Here is a 23,047-nt window from a genome sequence, read left to right on the forward strand (position 1 = left end):
AACGTCTAGTCATCCATTTTGTTGAGTTATTTTCTTTATGGCATTGTAGTGTCTACACTCCGGATGCAGTGGACTGGCCTCTTTCCTCACCCTAACCACTGCAACAAGTGGTGAGCATTCTGGGGGTTTTGTAACAACGACCACAACGAAATGGCGGATGAATGCGGTGCCGATAGTTTATCAACTGGCTGGCAGGGGCGCTATAGTCGGAATAACATTTTGTGATTAATTTTCACTAATTAGCACAAAAATGCTAAACCCTATAATGAAAATGTAGCCTTGGTTAGGAGGTAGCTCACAGGCTTTTGTTCTACCCTCCACACATTTCTTTTCTTGGAGGATTGTCCCCTGGGAGGGGGATGCTGGGTAGCAACCATTATGTACCTAGTGCATCTTTCTTATCTGCCCTGCTTTCAGGACATTGGACTAGCCAGTGAGGAGTTCCCTCATTATGATTACATTATAATTTTGCTGCTACGAGACGCGTCTCTCGTCATGTTCTCTTCAAAAGCAGCTTTGCTTTAATCCAGCCTTTATTGTGGGATTTTGAAATTGATGATGATTTTCTACGGGTCTAATTTGCGCTGGCGAGTTCATTAGAAGCTGAGTAGTGTGATCATATTTGATCAGTGCATCTGTCATCTCCATGATCAAGGGTGGTGAGGTGGTTAGGAATTGTTATCTAAACTCAGACACAAGAAAAACATATACACGATCCAGGGGGGATAAGGTTGAGATGAAATTCTCCAATCTTGTCATAGATGGCAACGTCTCAGTTATTGTCATCTCCTTGATAGAGGGTTGATAGGTTATGGGACTTATTAGGGCCTATACGAAATGCTAGTTATAAACCCAACAGCAAGTATAGATCGAACAGAGTTGTCAAAGTGTGAAAAAGTTGTGACTTCACGGAACTGTGAAAGAAAATGGCCTCCAGGTATTTCTAGGTTTACCGTATATCGTTGATGATAATGCTAACTAAATTTGCCTATGTCCTTTAGACTACATGTAAAGTACAATAATGCTATAAAGTACATAGCAGGCATTGCTGTTGACGAATAAGTTGCCTTTATTGCATTTTTAGCGACGTCGGCCCATCCTCCGGAAATCTCTTAAAGATCTATAAACATTTTATGTACGATGGTGATGGTGGCACACAGCGCTGGAACAACTCGACAGACACTTCACCCATCTTGGCGGATGTGTGCATACATACTGATGCGGCACTATGAATATTGGGTTGAGCTCGGGATCGAGCAAGAGGGGTAATTTGCCTCAGATTGGACATTATGTCGACGCTGGTATATGTTCGGTTTACATAGCGATCGTGACCAGAAATGATTCGGCTGTGTAATAAAGACAACGGAAATATGACCAGCGATATTAGATGGTTCAAGGAGCAGGAGTTATTACCAATGACCAAAGTGGTTTGCCATTCGTAAGAGTAAATCAATAGTAATATTGCTTGTTGGGCATTAGGGAGCTGGTCCATCATCTTTTAATTGACCTTCCAAAATGGTTCCTGAGCTGTTCCTTCCCATGCCAAGTCAGTCGAGTGCAATACAGCAAAAACCAATTCCAGCTAGTTACTATCCATCTTGCCTTAATCAATGGACTCCAAAATGATGATAATTCGGTTGATTGTGTCTTCCAGTAGTGGGGTTGACTCATTTTTTCCTTTCAGCAATCTCCCAGTCTTGTTTAAGACGTCCAAGGTGACATAATTCTGTCACAGCTAATCGGGATTACCTCTTTGCTTTGTTCTTCTCTGTGGTGTGCCGTAATCATGCATATCCCTTCCGCTTTCTTTTCTCTTTGAAGAATATTGGCTCCGGGATAATCATAGCTCAATAAGGTTTTAGATTGTGCAATGACAAGCCTATATGGACCCTGCCCAGTCAGCCGAGTGCAATATCTCTAAAAACTAGATGCTGTATGCATCTTGCCTTCAGAGATTCCCAAATGTTGATAATTGGATGAATTACAACCTTCAGTAGTTGGGGTTGACTCATTCTTTCCTTTCAGCAATCTCCCAGTCATTTGGAGCTGTTCAAGGTGACATAATTCTGGCACAAGCTAACCAGAATTACCATGATTCTACTCTGTTCTTCTCTTGATGTGCTGTAATGATACATATAAGAGAGTCAAAACAGCAGCCAGTAGGCAAGATTAAGTTACAAAAAATTGCCAAAAGGGGTCTCTTCTTATCTTTCAAAATACCAAAACTATTCACACTTGCACCAGGAATATATTTTCCCCGAAAGAAAGCATGACCCTGAGTCTACTCACAGACATACACTATACTGATACTAGTCACAAGAAGACAACTATTTTTGACACCCTATCTCCTGCCTATAGTCCCCTTTAAACTTTCTTTCCCTTTTGGAAGAAAGCAGCTTCAGCATCTTAAAGTTTGCTACGACAAACCTGGCATACCCTGCTCAGTGATTTGAGTGCTATAACTTAAAAACTCACAGCAGCATGCAGGGGCATGGAAGCATGCATTTGGTCGTCATAAACTGTCAAATGTTGATAATTGGATTGATTACATCCTCGAGCAAGAAAGTTTGACTCATTCTTTCTGCCAAGCTTCCTCTCAGTCATGGCGTAGCTGTCCAAAGTGACATAATCCTGGCACAAGCTAATCGGCATTACCATTTGCTTTGTTCTTTGCGGTGATGTGCCGTAACTTGGCTATGGGGTAGCAGCAGTGTGAGTCACAGAGCTAATACTCGGCATCCGTTCTTTCCTAATCCTGTGACAACCTAGTGGTTGCTTGGTTGCATTCAGAATTTCGATGAGGTATTGGCAGGGAAGATTTTCATCGAAAAATTTACTAAGACAGTATTGGCGGCAGAGAGAAACGAGAATGGCAGTTTTCTCAGACTCAGGTGAACCGAATACAAGTGCAATCATCATGCAAGATTGAGCTGCAGGCCATCTGAACCGGAGAAGGAGTGAAATAACAAAGAAAAAAGAGCACAATTCACACTTTATTGCCTCTTCTGAAAGACCATGCAATGCACTTCTAAATTGCCTTGAAATGTTATATTTTAGGTCCCCAAGTCTTCCCTTTAAGGCTATGAAACACTAGTTATTACATTCTGCTGATTGACAAAGCAAATATGGTAAATAGTTAATAGATGGCATGCAAATTTCATGCATCTGGAAGTAAACATTATGATGTATAATATCATCAGCATATTGAAAAGCATTGTCATCTTTGACATTTCCCAAAAGCAAAAAACAGTTTAATAATACAATTTCAGCAATGAATTAGATTGCACTGAAAAAACTACACCAGGTGATTCCTATGTATGCAGCATACAAAACTGCATCATGTACATTAACATTTTTCCTGCGGAGGGAAATCAATTGGTAGAGGAGATTCAATTAGTTAGAAGTACAGACATGACAGATTGAAGCCTTTTAGAGACATTTTGACCTTAGGCAATGACACTTTAGGCTATGATGCCAGTCAATTAAGGATATTTTTGCACACTGGGAAATGGTTTGGGCATTGGGAATGTCGATGGCAACATGCAGTGCCAAGGCAACTGGATCAAGCCAGCCTGAAATTGGAATGCTGGCATCATCAGAATTGCAGTGCCAAGGCAACTGGATCGAGCCAGAGGAGACTGAAATGGGAATGATGGCAACATTAGAACTGCAATGCCAAGGCAACTGGATCGGGCCAGAGGAGCCTGAAATGGGAATGATGGCAACATTAGAACTGCAATGCCAAGGCAACTGGATCGGGCCAGAGGAGCATGATATGGGAATGATGGCAACATTAGAACTGCAATGCCAAGGCAACTGGATCGGGCCAGAGGAGCATGATATGGGAATGATGGCAACATCAGAATTGCAATGCCAAGGCAACTGGATCGGGCCAGAGGAGCCTGAAATGGGAATGATGGCAACATTAGAACTGCAATGCCAAGGCAACTGGATCGGGCCAGAGGAGCCTGAAATGGGAATGATGGCAACATTAGAACTGCAATGCCAAGGCAACTGGATCGGGCCAGAGGAGCCTGAAATGGGAATGATGGCAACATTAGAACTGCAATGCCAAGGCAACTGGATCGGGCCAGAGGAGCCTGAAATGGGAATGATGGCAACATTAGAACTGCAATGCCAAGGCAACTGGATCGGGCCAGAGGAGCCTGAAATGGGAATGATGGCAACATTAGAACTGCAATGCCAAGGCAACTGGATCGGGCCAGAGGAGCCTGAAATGGGAATGATGGCAACATTAGAACTGCAATGCCAATGCAATAACTGGATCGAGCCAGAGGAGTGAGAATAATGGCAATGCACCAGCATTTTTTATTAGGTTTAAGAAAATCTGAATATTATATATCAACCATGTTTATCATACAATTCCTGGCTATTGTCATCATGTTGGATACTTTCCCTCGCAAGCCTTGATTATGTTGATACCAATATATTATTTCACATTTGAAAGAAGTCGAATTTATATTAGACTTGGTGGTTTCACTCCAGGCCCCTGATGTATAGCTTGATGCAACAGGTGTGTGGCTTCAGCTGAAACCAGACAATCTGCATGCTTGGCCTATAGAAGTGCAGGCCTAGAGAATACAAACACCATCATTGATTTCACATACTCGTAATGTGTGCTACTGTAGCTTGGCTGTGCAGTGGATCAATTGGTAACTGTTCCAGCTTTCACCCACAGGGCTAGATACGGTAAGATAAGATTTATCTGTTTATCTAATAATTTGGTTTTCTGTTTGGTGTGCTTGAGTTTTACTGCTGGCTAGTTTCTCAGCTATTTACAGTCCTTATCACAAATGACATCCATCCTGCTTCGCGCGAGTAGCACGTCAATGACACACCTGTGATACGCTTATCTTAACTGTGTATATTAGTCAACTGAAGATCTCAAATTTGACCCACACACTCCCTCTTTCAGCCCCCATGCCACACTGAGAGCATCACCAACCACTTTCCTCTACCATCTTCTGTCTCTGGTGATTCTCTCAAGATCCTGGCAGGACGAATTCCGAATTCCTGCCACTGTCTTTGTGTCACTTTCCAAGCCCCATTGCTGTTCCTCACTCTTCCCCTTATGCTTTCCCGACTGTATAGATTACATACCAGAGCTTGTCAGATGATGCTGCTAACAGGTTTTCTCAATGTATACCCAATCCAATTCCACTGTTGACAGAGTTGTGGGGCATATACATATTTGGTGTGGCCCACAATACAAATGGCGTGAATACATATGTATGACATGTAAATTGCAGGATAAACAACAATGTGGTGTTCATATATAATCACAGTTTTCCTTTACCTCCTTGATGGAGTAACTGGTTGATGTCCTTCCCCAGCATACCTACTATGCAGGTCATGCCAGAATGTCTGGGACTAGCATAGCAAGTTTTACTGTCGAGACTGAGGAATAGATTTCTTCATGATTTATAGATAACAGAGATAAGCGATTCTGCCAAGTGATCTACGTGAGAAACGCATGCAATTAGCAAGCAATATTAGCCTAATTTTGTATCTCAGCATCTCCAACCAATCTGGGGCCGTCTAATCAGACCACGCGGGATGAGCGGATGCCAGGATCAATACTCGATGTTGGGAGCTTGGCCAGACTGGCTGAGATAAGCGGAACATCCATTGGGAGATACCGGTCCAATTCCCCTCTGGGAAAGGCACTCTAATCAGATGCGCTCACGGCAGAATCGATACTCCTCATCTATCAGTGGTGGGATATGCAGTGGATCCACTGAGGGCTATGTTCCCTGTTGGGGAATAATGCACTCTTGTCTGATGCGCTCACGGCAGAATCAGTATGTTCCCGTCTCTCAGTGCTGGGATAAGTGATGGATCCACTGAGGTGCTATGTTCCCTTTAATGCACTCTTCTCTGATACGCTGATGGCAGAATTGGTAGAATCTGCATCTATCAGTACTGGAGGATAAGTGGTGGATCCGTTGGGGTACAGTCTTCCCTTTTGGGAAATGCGCTCTAATCTGATGTGTTGAACATCCTTCGGGTCTTGCTGATGATCAATTCTTCCCTCGTGATGGGGCTGGGAGTCGGGTTGCATGGTTTATGGAAGCTGGATTTGGTGGTATAAGATAAGCCTGAGGGGTGTCCGCTGGGAGTGAAATATTTCCATTTGGAGAACATTCAGATGCACAGATAGTTGTAATGGTACTGAAAGCTTGTCTAGACTGCCTGAGATGTGGGTATTTTAATTGGGGTATGATCGTCCTTGTTAAGGGAGCACTCTGATAGGACCACACGTAGATGCATTGGTAACACTGCTGATACTAGTAAATATCAGTTAAGGCCTAGAGGGAAACGCGGCTCCTGGGTTGAAATAAGTGGTAAATCCAAAGGGGTGGACTCTTATCTGGTGGGGAGACTTTCCAATCGAAATATGCAGGATGAGCTGTACATAGGCCAGTCTCCTTGTGTCAGTGCTTGCAAGATGTCATCGTGGGACCTTCTTTGGAAGAGGAGTAATACTTGAAGTCACGTGAAAATGTTTTTCAATCTCATGGCATTATGGTATTTTAATGACTAACCCCCCAAAGCAGCAAAATCGTCACATATGATTAAACAAGAACTCAAACATCTCTCAGAACATGAATTGACATGATATGATGTTCAGCCACAAGACTAAAACAACCTTTTTTCACGAGTCATGCAACGTTTGAAACAAGCTATCAGTTCAAAGGAATATAAAGCTTCAATTTCTGTGTTTTACTAGTTCATTGCATAACTACAGTGTAACGACTTTTTTACCTCAGAGCAGCAAAATCACTACTGAAATCGCATGATTGGACAAAACTACAACACAAATTGACATGATGTTAAATCTCAACTCTAACAAAGCCTTTTCTCTTGAGACACGCAACATCCCACACGAGCTATTAGTCCAAGTTCATAAGAATCGAGCCCTGATCGGATATCAATAATTGTGATTGCAACGGGAGACTTCCGAGGACACAGAAGACTTGTGACATGAAATGCAACTAATTGATAGTGCTTGTGCAAGGTATTAGGAGCTATTGGTGATATGAAGGGTTCAGTTTAAACTGCTGGTCGCTGCTATGACTGATTTGTGAAAGGTATTAGGAGTTAGGGTTCAGTTTAAACTGCTGGTAGCTGCTATGACTGATTTGTGAAAGGTATTAGGAGTTAGGGTTCAATTCAAACTGCTGGTAACTGCTATGACTGATTTAGGGTTCAGTTTAAACTGCTGGTAACTGCCATGACTGATTTAGGGTTCAGTTTAAACTGCTGGTAACTGCTATGACTGATTTTTGAAAGGTATTAAGAGTTAGGGTTCAGTTTAAACTGCTGGTCGCTGCTATGACTGATTTGTGCAAAATATTAGAATTTAGAATTCAATTGAAACTGCTGGTAGCTCCTATGACTGACTTGTGAAAGGTATTAGGAGTTAGGATTCAGTTTAAACTGCTGGTAGCTGCTATGACTGATTTGTGAAAGGTATTAGGAGTTAAGGGTTCAGTTTAAAGTGCTGGTCGCTGCTATGACTGATTTGTGAAAGGTATTAGGAGTTAGGGTTCAGTTTAAACCACTGGTAGCTGCTATGACTGATTTGTGAGAGACATTTGGAGTTAGGGTTCAATCTAAGGGGTTCTTGGGATCTAAACCCCTGCTCATGGCATCCAACAATTTTTCAATCAATGTTTTGTCAGGCATGCCAGGATTGGCCCAGGTTAAAATTTTTCTCCTGAAATGGCAAGCCCTTCCCACCAGAATTGGCTTGAAACGTCTCACAGAGGATCCAGATTTTTGAATTTTCTTGCTAGGACTCCTTAGCCACACTGAAGCACTCAGCCCTGGTTAATCCAAATTAGTGGCCAGGGTAAATCTCATCAGATGTTTACCGGTAATATCTCAGCTGTTGCCACCATTAATTATTCAGATTTCAATTACTACCACAAGTGTTAGACAAATGTGCTTTGACAAATATTGATCGCAAAATCATGTCAACAAGCAGGTTAGGGTTTGACAAAGAGACATCGGTAATATTTGTTGGAAAAATTGTAATGTCTGCATCATAAAAGTCTTTCTTCATTGTTCTTTGTACAAGTGACACTTTTTGCTGCCTCACTGTGTCTGAGTTAGCCCCATCAAGCTCCATATAGGGCTTATTTAAGTGATACTATGATGTGATTTACAACTTTGCGGAAATACATCCGTTTTTGATTGTTGATCACAAATGTAAAGCTCAAATTTTCCATTTTTGATTAGATTTATTATAAAATTGCTGAATGTAAACCACCGCGACCGCGAAAATGTTCATGTTGTGACGTCATCAACGAAAACGGCATCGAAGCGAGCCGTCCGGGCGGGATTAAACCATCAATTTCTAGAAAATGTGCATTTCGATTCGAAACCCTTACCGATTTATGAGAAAGTGACGTAGTCATTTGTCAAAAACCGCTAAAACATTATATGGTGAAATTTGACACGAGTTACCCTTTAAACACTGTGAAGACACAGGTGTTTTAATTGGTGGAAGTGAAAAAAACATGGCTATGAGTAATTCTAAGCATGTATATGAGTTATTTAAAACGCATCTACCTGCTATTTATAATCAGTGCTATCTCAAAAAAAGAATCTCTTGTGTGCGTGAAAAATAGTGACTCACCGATTGCTGCAACCTGCGCTAACCAGAAAGAAGCAATTAGCATCGCATGCGATTTAAATGGTTCAGTTGCGGGGCGCTCTTGGAGTAGATTTAACAAAAACAATGACCCATATTTAGAACCTCCACAGAAGATGTGAATTAGATCAAGGATGGGTATTAAACTAGTCTCCAATAAAACACACTGCAGTTTGATCATGAGAAAAGTGTTTCTAAACATTAATGTCAATATATTGGTGGTTGTGAAAAAAACACGGGCGTTGGATGGATGGAAGATGCATCTATTGATGAGGTTTAATACAGCATTCATTGCAGTATTCTGTTAACCATTCTTTCATTGTAACATTATCTTTACCAATTGTTTTCATGTCACATACTGTCACGTAAAAAAATTCTATGATACAAACGGATAATTACACAGCATGCAAATATCGTAATTAGGTTTTCCTCAGTGTTGACAGTGTCGAGTAACCTTATAGTATTGTTGCATGATGATAATGTGGAACCTGATTGTAATATTAGTTTTGATGCCGAGGCATAATTTTAGGCCTGAAAAATTGGTGGTATATAGTGTTTAGTGAATGGGCAGTGGGTGATATGAATAAAGTCTAGCAATTGCTTTTACTTCAGTTTTGTACAGAAAGGCCCAGTGTAAATGTACAGGAAGTTTTAAAAAAAAGCATTTGCTAGTCTTTATTCATATCACCCATTGTGTCAGTTTGGGAGGGGTGTAATATGATGAAGCCTCAACATTGAAAAACCCTAAGTTTGGATGGTAAAACAGATGACCCCCCCCCCCCCCCCATAGACGAAGAGAATTTTCGAATCATTTTTCGTCTTTTCAGGCTTCAATTTATTTTGCGGTGCGTCCTAACGCAGTGTTATTCCGTAATCAAATGGTGACAGCTTTTCATCAACAAAACAGAACTACCCTAAGGGGAGAAAAATAAGCTGAGACAATCACAGAAGGGTCCCATTATCTAACAATAAAGCTGTCATCATTTCGCAAAATGTTATGTAATTGTAGCCCTGCACAATTTGCTAATCACTAATAATGTTCTGTGATAGCCTGGGACAATCAGGTGATTAGGACCCTGTCAGATCCGGGTGTCGCTAATAATCATTACTGATTATAGACGAATACCTAATAGACAGGAATGACAGCTAATTCTTTGGGGACTGAGATGGTAGACAATGACGATCTATAAATTCAACTGAAAACCAAAAACATGATAGACAAACCTTGAAAATTCAACAATGACACGAGCTTGATATGACATTTTTGAATGACATCTCACCTGCCAATCAATGTCAAAATCCAATTTTCAAGCTCCAAATGTATATTAATAGAGATAGAGTTTGGAAAAACCTTACAACATGATTCTGGAAAATTGAGAATCAATGTTTTTCTCTCCAAATGCAGGCTCAGTGTATCTGAGAATCATAACCTTTAGATAACATTTAGAATAATGGAACCTTCTGTCCATCTAATCTGTCAAGTCTGTAGGGAAAACAGTGCCAACATTTAAAGGCACATTCCAGTCATTCAAAAATTTGAAAATTGAACTCGAATTTGAATTTGAATCTGAAAATTTCTAACTGCAAATATGCACTGACTACAATTTCAACCATGATTTTGCACAATCAGATATACAGATACTATGGATATCAAGTTTCAGCAAATTTGCATGCATAATAACTGCACCCGGCATTGAGCATGTTGAGTATTTCTATTTTCCTGGGCCACTAGTAAATACAGTGGTACTACCCCTTTGATACTCAATATTACACCAGTCCTGTCACTGACCACTATTGATTGATACTGTAAATATAATGAGAGGTTTATGTAATATTTCGTGACACTATTTCACGGAAATTACTCAATGCATGATTCATTTGCCGGTCATTGTTCGTTTGATGGATTATTTTCATTTTCTTGGCAGGTCGGAGGCTTCTTTCGTGTTTGGTCATGTATTGGACAGCCATGTTCTGTCAATGTCTGTTTTAACTATTTCCACATAATTTCCAAATCTAATTTCTTGTTATCGTTTCTAATTCCCAGGTCCTGGATTTCTTCCACGGTTTCTCAACACGTGCCCCGGACACTTATGATATTTTCAGCTGGATTTTATTCGATTCTTGGATTAACTAAATGGATTATTATGTTTCGGTAAGTACACCTGATTGAATTACAGGGTGTGAAAAATACTCTTTGTAGTTTTGAAATTGAATAATTCCTTTAAAATTTTTCCTTTCAGAAAAGCTTTCCTCTAATTGGAATAAGAACCAATATGTGGTTTTATTCCCCTCTGAGGCTTTAAATTGCTTTAATGGTTATAAAATAGAATAAAATCAGAATACTTCTAATAAGAATTATCCCGCCCAGCGGCCTGGTTTGAGATTACCGGAGGCAAAAAGGCCGTAATTAGTGGAGGGTGGGGTGGATGATGGGTGGTGGGGGGGGGGGGGGGAGGACCTTATGTACCAGTTTACCCCTATGCTTCACTCAAAAAGACATGTTTTTCACGCAGATTTGGCACAAAGTAAACCTCCCAGGACCAAAACCTTTAATACTGAATGAGGTGAAAAAGAATATTGATATTTTAAAAAAATTCACTCACTTCAGATTTTGATTTATAAAAACGTGAAATTTTGAAAGAAATATGTAACTCTAAAACTTTGAAGAACAATTTTTATGCCTTTTACCACTCAGAGTGAACATTTATGTCATTTGATTTTTGAATCCTTAAGGAATTTCCGTTGCAGATGTAGTCAAACTATCCTAGATTGAATATCCCAGGGGAGTGCATCTTGAAGATTCTCATGGATTCAAATAACTTGCTTGGGGCGATGCTGAGATTTTCAATTATAACCCTATTGCTTGGGTGGGTTTTGAAGAAGAAATTTTCAAGAGACTCCATGAGTTTGCTGTGAACTATAAAGATTGCTTTCATTACTGCAGTTTACCGCTTTTGGTTTTGCTGTGTAAGTCAGTTACATTGCTGAGGAAGTCTTCTTCTTCTTCTTCTCCTTCTTCTTCTCCTCCTTCTTCTTCTTCTCCTCCTCCTCCACCTTCCTCTTCCTCCTCCTTCTTCTTCTCCTCCTTCTTCTTCTTCTCCTCCTCCTCCTCCTCCACCTTCCTCTTCCTCTTCCTCTTCCTCCTCCTCCTCCTCCTCCTCTTCCTCCTCTTCCTCCTTATCCTTCTTCTCCTCCCTCCTCCTTCCTCCTTATCCTTCTTCTCCTCCCTCCTCCTCCTTCCTCCTCCTCCTCCTCCTTCCTCTTCCTCCTCCTCTTCCTCCTTCTTCTCCTTCTCCTCCTCCTTCCTCCTCCTCCTTCCTCTTCCTCCTTCCTCTTCCTCCTCCTCCCCCCTCCTCCTCCTCCCCACCTTCTCCTCCTCCTTCCTCTTCCTCCTCCTACTCCTCCTTCTTATCCTTCTTCTTCTCCTTCCTCTTCCTCCTCCTTTTCCTCCTTCTTCTCCTTCTTCTCCTCCTTCCTCCCTCCTCCTCCTCCTTCCTCTTCCTCCTCCTCCTTCTTATTCTCCTTCTTCTCCTCCAACTCTTCCCCCCGAATAAGAAGGAGAAGAAGGATAAGGAGGAAGAAGAGGAGGAAGAGGAAGGAGGCTCCTCCTCCTCCCTCCTCCTCCCCTCCTCCTCCCCCTCCTCCTCCCCTTTCTCCTCCCCTTTCTCCTCCCTCCTCCCCTTCTCCTCCTCACTCCTCCACCCATTCTCCTCCCCCTCCCTCTTCCTCCTCCCCTCCTCTTCCCCTTCTCCCTCCTCCTCCTCCTCCCCCTCCTCCTCCCCCTCCTCCTCCCCCTTCTCCTCCCCCTCCTCCTCCTCCTCCTCCTCCCCTCCTCCTCCTTCCTCTTCCTCTTCCGCTTCCTCCTCCTCCTCCTAGTTATCCTCCTTCTTTTCTTCCTCCTCCTCCTCCTCCTCCCCCCTCCCGAAGAAGAAGGAGAAGGATAAGAAGGAAGAGGAAGAAAAGGAAGGAGGCTCCTCCTCCTCCCCCTCCTCCTCCTCATTCCTCTTCCTCTTCCTCCTCCTCCTCCCCTCCTCCTTATCCTTCTTCTTATCCTTCTTCTTCTTCTTCTTCTTCTCCTCCTCTCCCAAAGTAGAAGGAGGAGAAGAAGAAGAAGAAGAAAGAGTAGGAGGAAGAGGAAGGAGGCTCCTCCTCCCTCCCTCCTCCTCTTCCTCCTCCTTCCTCTTCCTCATCCTCCTCCATCTTATTCTCCTTCTCCCCCTCCTCCAACTTCTCCCCCCGAAGAAGGAGACGAAGGATAAGGAGGAAGGAGGCTCCTCCTCCTCCTCCCTCCTCCTCCTCCTTCTACTTATCCTTCTTATCCTTCTTCTTCTTCTCCTCCCCCAAAGAAGAAGGAGGAGAAGAAGAAGGATAAGGAGGGAGAGGAGGAGAAAGAGGAAGGAGGCTCCTTCTCCTCCCTCTCCTCCTTCTCCTCCTCCTCCTCCTCCTTCCTCTTCCACCTTCCTCTTCTCCTCCTCCTTCCTCTTCCTCTTCCTCCTCCTCCTCCTAGTTATCCTCCTTCTTTTCCTCCTCCTCCTCCCCACCAAAGTAGGAGGAAAAGAAGAAGTAAAAGAAGGATGAAGAGGAGAAGGAAGAGGAAGGAGGCTCCTCCTCCTCCCCTCCCCGCCTCCTCCCCCTCCTCGTCCCCCTTCTCCTCCTCCTTCCTCTTCCTCCTCCTTCTTATCCTCCTTCTCCTCCTCCAACTCCTCCTTCTTCTCCTCCTTTTTCTTCTCCTTCTCCTCCTCCTCCTCCCCCCCCCCCCCAAGAAGAAGGAGGAGAAGAAGGATAAGAAGGAGTAAGAGGAGGAGGAGAAAGAGGAAGGAGGCTCCTCTTCCTCCTCCCCTCCTCCTCCTCCTCCTCTTCCTCCTCTTCCTCCTTATCCTTCTTCTCCTCCCTCCTCCTCCTCCTCCTTCCTCTTCCTCCTCCTCTTCCTCCTTCTTCTCCTTCTCCTCCTCCTTCCTCCCTCCTCCTCCTCCTTCCTCTTCCTCCTTCCTCTTCCTCTTCCTCCCCCCCTCCTCCTCCTCCTCCCCACCTTCTCCTCCTCCTTCCTCTTCCTCCTACTACTCCTCCTTCTTATCCTTCTTCTTCTCCTTCCTCTTCCTCCTCCTTTTCCTCCTTCTTCTCCTTCTTCTCCTCCTTCCTCCCTCCTCCTCCTCCTTCCTCTTCCTCCTCCTCCTTCTTATTCTCCTTCTTCTCCTCCAACTCTTCCCCCCGAATAAGAAGGAGAAGAAGGATAAGGAGGAAGAAGAGGAGGAAGAGGAAGGAGGCTCCTCCTCCTCCCTCCTCCCTCCTCCTCCCCTCCTCCCCCTCCTCCTCCCCTTTCTCCTCCCCTTTCTCCTCCCTCCTCCCCTTCTCCTCCTCACTCCTCCCCTTCTCCTCCCCCTCCCTCTTCCTCCTCCCCTCCTCCTCCCCTTCTCCCTCCTCCTCCTCCTCCCCCTCCTCCCCCTCCTCCCCCTCCTCCTCCTCCTCCTCCCCTCCTCCTCCTACCTCTTCCTCTTCCGCTTCCTCCTCCTCCTCCTAGTTATCCTCCTTCTTTTCCTCCTCCTCCTCCTCCTCCCCCCTCCCGAAGAAGAAGGAGAAGGATAAGAAGGAAGAGGAAGAAAAGGAAGGAGGCTCCTCCTCCTCCCCCTCCTCCTCCTCATTCCTCTTCCTCTTCCTCTTCCTCCTCCCCTCCTCCTTATCCTTCTTCTTCTCCTCCTCTCCCAAAGTAGAAGGAGGAGAAGAAGAAGAAGAAAGAGTAGGAGGAAGAGGAAGGAGGCTCCTCCTCCCTCCCTCCTCCTCTTCCTCCTCCTTCCTCTTCCTCATCCTCCTCCTTCTTATCCTCCTTCTCCCCCTCCTCCAACTTCTCCCCCCGAAGAAGGAGACGAAGGATAAGGAGGAAGGAGGCTCCTCCTCCTTCCTCCTCCTCCTTCTACTTATCCTTCTTATCCTTCTTCTTCTTCTTCTCCTCCCCCCAAGAAGAAGGAGGAGAAGAAGAAGGATAAGGAGGGAGAGGAGGAGAAAGAGGAAGGAGGCTCCTTCTCCTCTCCCTCCTCCTCCTCCTCCTCCTCCTCCTCCTCCTCCTCCTTCCTTTTCCTCCTCCTACTCCTCCTCCTTATCCTTCTTCTTCTCCTACTCCTCCTCCTCCTCCTTCTTCCGCTTCCTCCTCCTCCTTCCTCCTTCTTATTCTCCTTGTTCTCCTCCTCCTCCTCCAACTGCTCCCCCGAAGAAGAAGAAGGATAAGGAGGAAGAAGAGGAGGAAGAGGAAGGAGGCTCCTCCTCCTCCCTTCCCCCTCCTCCTCCCCCTCCCTCCTCCTCCCCTCTTCCCCTCCTCCTCCTCCTCCTCCTTCCTCTTCCTCCTTCCTCTTCTCCTCCTCCTTCCTCTTGCTCCTCCTCCTAGTTATCCTCCTTCTTTTCCTTCTCCTCCTCCTCCTCCCCCCAAAGTAGGAGGAGAAGAAGAAGGAAAAGAAGGAGGAAGAGGAAGGAGGCTCCTCCCCCTCCTCCTTCCTCCTCCTCCCTCCTCCTCCCCTCCTCCTCCTCCTCCCCACCTCCTCCTCCTCCTCCTCCTCCTCCTCCTTCCTCTTCCTCCTCCTACTCCTCCTTCTCCTTATCCTTCTTCTTATCCTTCTTCTTCTCCTCCTCCTCCCCCCCACAAGAAGAAGGAGCAGAAGAAGGATAAGAAGGAGGAAGAGGAGGAGGAGGAGAAAGAGGAAGGAGGCTCCTCCTCCTCCTCCCCTCCTCCTCCTCTTCCTCCTTCTTATCCTTCTTCTCCTCCTTCCTCCTCCTTCCTCCCCTCCTCCTCCTCCTTCCTCTTCCTCTTCCTCTTCCTCCTCCTCCTCCTAGTTATCCTCCTAGTTATCCTCCTTCTTTTCCTCCTCCTCCTCCTCCTCCTCCTCCTCTTCCTCCTTCCCCTTCCTCATCCTCCTCCTTCTTATCCTCCTTCTCCTCCTCCAACTTCTCCCCCGAAGAAGAAGGAGAAGAAGGATAAGGAGGAAGGAGGCTCCTCCTCCTCCTCCCTCCTCCTCCTCCTCCTTCTCCTTATCCTTCTTATCCTTCTTCCTCTTCTTCTCCTCCCCCCAAGAAGAAGGAGGAGAAGAAGAAGGATAAGGAGGGAGAGGAGGAGAAAGAGGAAGGAGGCTCCTTCTCCTCCTCCTCCTCCTCCTCCTCCTCCTCCTCCTCCTCCTCCTCCTCCTCCTTCTTCTTCCTCTTCCTCCTCCTTCCTCCTTCTTATTCTCCTTGTTCTCCTCCTCCTCCAACTCCTCCCTCGAAGAAGAAGGATAAGGAGGAAGAAGAGGAGGAAGAGGAAGGAGGCTCCTCCTCCTCCCCCTACCTCCTCCTCCCCTCCTCCCCCTCCTCCTCCTCCTCCTCCTTCCTCTTCCTCCTTCCTCTTCTCCTCCTCCTTCCTCTTCCTCTTCCTCCTCCTAGTTATCCTCCTTCTTTTCCTCCTCCTCCTCCTCCTCCTCCTCCCCCCAAAGTAGGAGGAGAAGAAGAAGGAAAAGAAGGAGGAAGAGGAAGGAGGCTCCTCCCCTCCTCCTCTTCTTCCTTCTTATCCTTCTTCTCCTCCTTCCTCCTCCTTCCTCCCCCTCCTCCTCCTCCTTCCTCTTCCTCCTTCCTTTTCTCCTCCTCCTTCCTCTTCCTCTTCCTCCTCCTCCTAGTTATCCTCCTTCTTTTCCTCCTCCTCCTCCCCCCCCAAAGTAGGAGGAGAAGAAGAAGGAAAAGAAGGATGAAGAGGAGAAGGAAGAGGAAGGAGGCTCCTCCCCTCCTCCTCCTCCTCCCCCTCCTCCTCCTCCTCCCCCTCCTCCTCCTTCTCCTCCTCCCCTCCTCCTCCTCCTCGTCCCCCTCCTCCTCCTTCCTCTTCCTCCTCCTTCTTATTCTCCTTCTCCTCCTCCAACTCCTCCTCCTTCTCCTTCTCCTTTTTCTTCTTCTTCTTCTCCTCCTCCTCCTCCCCCCCCCCCCCCAAGAAGAAGGAGGAGAAGAAGGATAAGAAGGAGTAAGAGGAGGAGGAGAACGAGGAAGGAGGCTCCTCTTTCTCCTCCCCTCCTCCTCCTCCTCCTCTTCCTCCTTATCCTTCGTCTCCTCCCTCCTCCTCCTTCTTCCTCCTCCTCCTTCCTCTTCCTCCTCCTCTTCCTCCTTCTTCTCCTTCTTCTCCTCCTTCCTCCCTCCTCCTCCTTCCTCTTCCTCCTTCCTCTTCCTCCTCCTCCCCTCCTCCTCCTCCTCCCCACCTTCTCCTCCTCCTCCTCCTCCTTCCTTTTCCTCCTCCTACTCCTCCTTCTTATCCTTCTTCTTCTCCTTCCTCTTCCTCCTCCTTTTCCTCCTCCTTCACCTTCTTCTCCTCCAACTCCTCCCCCCCCGAAGAAGAAGGAGAAGAAGAAGGATACGGAGGAAGAGGAAGGAGGCTCCTCCTCCCTCCTCCCTCCTCCTCCCCCTTCTCCTTATCCTTCTTCTTATCCTTCTTCTTATCCTCCTCCTCCTCCTCCCCCCCCCCCCCCCCCCCCAAGAAGAAGGAGGAGAAGAAGAAGGATAAGAAGGAGGAAGAGGAGGAGGAGGAGGAGAAAGATTAAGGAGGCTCCTCCTCCTCCTCCCCCTCCTCCTCTTCCTCCTTCTTATCCTTCTCCTTCCTCCTCCTCCTTCCTCCTCCTTCCTCCTCCTCCTCCTCCTTCCTCTTCCTCCTCTTCTTCTTCATACTTCTTCCCTCCCTCCCTCCCTCCCTCCCTCCCTCTCTTCACATATATTGCTGTACCATCTTTGGCCTCTATGACTTCCCCAATGTCTACTGGTTTTATTCTACAGGGTGGGCCAGAAAAATTTTCCATCACACAATGGACATACAATAGAATTCTATTGTGCAAGGGAAAGTTTTCTGGGCCGCCCTGTAGTGCTATGAAGATTCTGTAGGCCTTTAGCTCATAAAGAATGTTACCATTACATCACTTGACTTAAATGACATACACTTTGCTGGAAAGTACATTTGACCGAGAAGAAAACAAGGAAAACATTGAAGATGTCAAGTGAAAATGAAGATACTGCTTTGATCATCATTGGCATTTCACCCACAAACTTCCTACGCTTTGGAAGGAAGCACTATGTGCCTACGTAACCATCTTGCCCGTCTATGTAGTACCTTTAACTTCACTAACTCTCGCTTAAGAAGTCAGCAGCAATCTTGTTCTTCGTGCTGTCTCGTATGATTGTCCTGATATGTGATTGACTAACAATCATTTGTGACCCGCTCCAGCAAAACCAGTCGCATGTCGCACATAAGATGAGCCTAGATGACACCAGAAGATAATAGATGAAATTGATGTCGTCAGATTTCACAAACGGCAGACAATAGTGAAATGAACAAACAGTCCGTCTCAACCTGCCAAGCTCTGAGCGATATGCGACTGGTTTTGCTGGAACGGGTCACATTTATTATGTTAAAGATATTTTTGTCAAATCGTTTTGCCTTCAAAACTCAGCAACACACTACACTTTCAGGTCCTTTAAAGAAAACGAGAGCCATCAAAATCCTACATGTTAAATGAAACCAAAGACATTCTTTGTCTGAAATGGCTTCACATGCTTTGATGTTTGGTCTTTCACCCACAGGTTTCCGACAATTTCAAAAAAGCACTTGTGCCCTTCAGCCATTTTGCGTTTCAATGTCTCATCCTCTGGCTCATTTAGTCTCATTCAAGACGTTAGTCGCGGTGTCTATTGTTCTACGTGCTGTCACGCATATTGGCGCTATTGATTGCAGTCACGGACGAGGAGATGCTCATGTAGACATAGCGATGCGTGTGAACGGATGATACTGCAAGTATTGTCGCAGGAAAATGACTTGGCATAATTCGCAGCATTGGTTGTTGAAAGGGCGATGGTTGGTAAACTTTGGCGGAAATGGATAGCGCATATTGGTGTGACCAGGATGATTTGGCATATTTGGTAAACTTTTGAATGGTGCTTCAAATAAAGAGCCAACTTACTGCGTTACATTATGTTTGGGTTGGTGGTCGGTCGGTATTTTACTTGTCTTGTTGCGAGGAGGATGACTTGACTATACCTGCAGCATACAGTCCAAATCACATTTTATTGTCATCCGTAAATTCGCATCATTGGCGAGCTACCCAGTGCCTAGGTCACGCGTAATATATGCGAAACATGGAGAGATAAGTGCGTCATTAATGCACTACTTGGCTCACTACTTGGCACACTACTCGGCACACTACTCGGCGCACTACTCACGCATACGTTGCACGTCAATGACGCAAAGCAGGATGGATGTCATTTGTGATTTGGACTGTAGCTGATGATGGTATCAGTTGGCTGCACTCGACAACCTTTTCAATGTATAGCGGCAAGGATTAATAAAGACTGATCTATATTCATTCTTGATGATTTGTTTGTTTGTTTTATCACTATCTCACATTAGATTGAATGTAAAAAAGTACATGCGCATCCCATAATTGCCATTGGGAATAATAAATATTTGAAAAACGATATTTTTCCAGGAATCCTGCGGGCCATGCCACAACACATCAACCTCATGGCATAATTAGCTTTTGCCAGTGCAATTCTCAATTTGATGCAGCCATCGATTTGTGACTGTTCCGTATTTACATTCAATCCATTGTGGAGCGTATTAATTATTGCACTTTTCGTCTGCGATTGTTTGCACAGTTTTATGCAAACTTGGCACTTGAAATTGATGTTAGTGCGGGTGGCACCATTGTTTCAGCGCTTGTTTACATTAGGTTTGTGTGTTCTTTTGGTCTCTTGTGAAATCATTTTGCGGCTACGAGTGGTGTCTAGTGGCACTCAATTTGCTTTCAGGGAGTTGATTTCAGTTGCATCTGAAAAGTTTTGCTCGGAACGGTTGTTGATCAAAGTCATAGAATGGTCATGGCTCAACCTTGATGGCTTTACATTTTGATTTGAATTGTGGAAATTAGTGATAGTTTTACTGAACAGTTCCAGTAATTGAGAAACCGTCAAGCAAATTTTCTTATAGAAGTGATATGGTTTACATTTGGAAAGTTAGAGTCTGATTGACAACTTGGCATAGTGGCGAAAGTATAAAAGGAATCCTTAAGTGGGCATTACCAGAATTACCCATTCCTAGGGTAAGATAAGTCGATAAGTGAGGCAATCTTAATATTAGTGGGTCAACTCGGGGACGAGACTGATGGATGTGATCCTCTGAACTCAAACAACAAACTGAGTATGCACACTGATTTCAGGCGTGTACAGTGGGGGGGGGGGGGGGGGTGGCACTCCGTAGGAAGGTTTGAATAATGGTGTTAAAGGCTATATAGCAAGCGGTAGCTTACACGTCTTTCCCACGATAAGTTTTTGCTGTACTCTTCTTATCTTATTGAATACGATCGTTTCTCCCAGGCCGCAGAATCCTGGTCCACTCTCCCATTATCCACAGCTGTGACAAATGGCACCATTAAAAGTCGATTTCACATTTGATGTTTGTTTGATCGGAAATTGATATCATAGGAAAACATGAAAAACAAAATACAATTGGTGTTATTTTCTGTAATGGGTTGTTGGAATGAGTTAGCAGCGTTCAGCAGCCTGATGCCTGCATGATCACCTGAAGATTTGGGGTTTCTGTTGATAACCTTTCCAATCCAGAGCAGAAAGTGTCTAGCGAAAGCCCTACTTGAGTCATGGGGTTAACTTTGTATCGCCATCAAGGAACAAGGTTTATCCCTCTTGACATCCATTTGAGCAGGGCCAATTGAGACCGTTATGATTTTATATTAAGAGCCAAATTATGGTAATTGCATTGGAACATCATTAGCTAAACAAATTTATGTCCTTCAGGGCGCTTAATCAGGCCACGTCTGAGTCATAAAGTTAACTGGTGGATGTTGATACAACAGAGAATCATAGTGAATCAATGTTTAAAGCACATTGCAGAAGAGGCATTGATATCGCTGTGACCTGCGATTTAAATCACATGCAGTGACAAACGCTTGTTTGCGATGGTCATCGCAGGTCCCAGTTGATAGCAAGTCGATATCAAACTCAACAATTATAGTGGTTTTGCTTGGTGGAATCCGCCTACAGGACAAACTACCGTGCCGGGCAGAAATGCAGAGGACTACAGAGTACATCGGTCGAATTAGGATTGTCTGAACAAGGAGTGAACACAAAGAATATATAAAGTGTATAAAATGCTGTTGTGTAGCTTCCCAATGCTTCTACAATGCAACAGCTGCCTGTCAAATTCCAACCTGATGCACTATTGCTTTTCATGTTAGGCTAACAGCTGCCTGTCAAATTCCAACCTGATGCACTATTGCTTTTCATGTTAGGCTAACAGCTGCCTGTCAAATTCCAACATTGCCATCTTCCTTTGGTGATCTTTGATACCAGTGTAGATGGTACATGGGTTCTTTGTGAACAATGCACTATTGCTTTTCATGTTAGGCTAACAGCTGCCTGTCAAATTCCAACCTTGCCATCTTCCTTTGGTGATCTTTGATACCAGTGTAGATGGTACATGGGTTCTTTGTGAACAATGCACTATTGCTTTTCATGTTAGGCTAACAGCTACCTGTCAAATTCCAACCTGATGCACTATTGCTTTTCCTGTTAGGCCAACAGCTGCCTGTCAAATTCCAACCTGATGCACTATTGCTTTTCCTGTTAGGCTAACAGCTGCCTGTCAAATTCCAACCTTGCCATCTTCCATTGGTGAACTTTGATACCAGTGTAGATGGTACATGGGTTCTTTGTGAACAATGCACTTATGCTTTTCATGTTAGGCTAACAGCTGCCTGTCAAATTCCAACCTTGCCATCTTCCATTGGTGAACTTTGACACCAGTGTAGATGGTACATAGGTTCTTTGTGAACAATGCACTATTGCTTTTCATGTTAGGCTAACAGCTGCCTGTCAAATTCCAACCTGATGCACTATTGCTTTTCCTGTTAGGCTAACAGCTGCCTGTCAAATTCCAACCTTGCCATCTTCCATTGGTGAACTTTGATACCAGTGTAGATGGTACATAGGTTCTCTGTGAACAATGCACTATTGCTTTTCATGTTAGGCTAACACCTGCCTGTCAAATTCCAACATTGCCATCTTCCTTTGGTGAACTTTGATACCAGTGTAGATGGTACATGGGTTCTTTGTGAACAATGCACTATTGCTTTTCATGTAAGGCGAACACCTGCCTGTCAAATTCCAACCTTGCCATCTTCCTTTGGTGAACTTTGATACCAGTGTAGATGGTACATGGGTTCTTTCTGAACAATGCACTATTGCTTTTCATGTTAGGCTAACAGCTGCCTGTCAAATTCCAACCTGATGCACTATTGCTTTTCCTGTTAGGCTAACACCTGCCTGTCAAATTCCAACCTTGCCAACTTCCTTTGGTGAACATTGATACCAGTGTAGATGGTACATGGGTTCTTTGTGAACAATGCACTATTGCTTTTCATGTTAGGCTAACACCTGCCTGTCAAATTCCAACCTTGCCATCTTCCATTGGTGAACTTGGATACCAGTGTAGATGGTACATGGGTTCTTTGTGAACAATGCACTATTGCTTTTCATGTTAGGCTAACACCTGCCTGTCAAATTCCAACCTTGCCAACTTCCATTAATGAACATTGATACCAGTGTAGATGGTACATGGGTTCTTTCTGAACAATGCACTATTGCTTTTCATGTTAGACTAACACCTGCCTGTCAAATTCCAACCTTGCCATCTTCCATTGGTGAACTTTGATACCAGTGTAGATGGTACATGGGTTCTCTGTGAACAATGCACCATTGCTTTTCATGTCAGGCTAACAGCTTCATGCCTCTCAAATTACAATCTCTTCATCCTCCTTTGGTGATCTGTGATACCGGTGTATGTAGATGGTACATGGGCTCTCTATGTACAAAATAGCCCGATGCCTTTCGTGTCAAAGGCTAACTCTGAAATTACAATCTCAAATCTATACTTGGCATCTTCCTTTGGTGGCCTGTGATACCAATTTATTTTGATGGTACATGTTCTGTATGTACACAGCAAGTCTACTTTTGCAACAAGTGGGAAGAAATCCTTTGTAGCTTTTTCTGATGGAAATGTCAAGGAACTAAGATTAGTGTATTTCGCTGTGTAACTATGGTGATAGGAACGTTAGACCTACTGCTGCTTCTATGAATAAAGTTTCAATTCGATATGGTGCTTTCTTCAAATAGGACTGAACATGTCATTCTGACCGAAATTCTACCATGGCTTTTAGAAGATTCCAACCCAGGCAAGATCTTTAATTCTGGCAATCTTGATACAGGTCATCTGCAGAACTGGGTCATATTTATCATTGGCAGGGGTGACTGCTTCCCCAGAATTGTAAGTTCTGTCCCTATGACCAAAGCGAAGATACAGCATTGTAGACA

General features: G+C 44.6%; 2 protein-coding genes and 1 pseudogene across 2 annotated transcripts in view; 2 read left to right on the forward strand and 1 right to left on the reverse strand.

Annotated features, from left to right (window-relative positions):
• Positions 1 to 4,602: 4,602 nt before the first annotated feature.
• The window catches only part of LOC135487831 (uncharacterized), a 117,513-nt gene continuing 99,068 nt past the window's right edge, over positions 4,603 to 23,047 (forward strand). The window contains exons 1-2 of the mRNA XM_064771926.1: positions 4,603 to 4,710; positions 10,725 to 10,832. The gene's annotated coding sequence lies outside the window, so the exon portion shown is untranslated. The remainder of the gene's footprint in view (positions 4,711 to 10,724; positions 10,833 to 23,047) is intronic.
• LOC135487828 (cilia- and flagella-associated protein 251-like) lies at positions 12,076 to 14,179 on the reverse strand (annotated as a pseudogene).
• Positions 14,182 to 16,462, forward strand: LOC135487829 (uncharacterized; the record flags this gene model as incomplete). The annotated part of the gene is given in 6 exon segments (XM_064771925.1): positions 14,182 to 14,384; positions 15,194 to 15,244; positions 15,424 to 15,463; positions 15,465 to 15,590; positions 15,814 to 15,859; positions 16,428 to 16,462. Coding segments are annotated over 6 exon segments (501 nt in total), but the record flags the coding sequence as incomplete, so codon positions are not given.

This window comes from Lineus longissimus, chromosome 5 (assembly GCF_910592395.1).
Source record: "Lineus longissimus chromosome 5, tnLinLong1.2, whole genome shotgun sequence".
NCBI lineage: Eukaryota > Metazoa > Nemertea > Pilidiophora > Heteronemertea > Lineidae > Lineus > Lineus longissimus.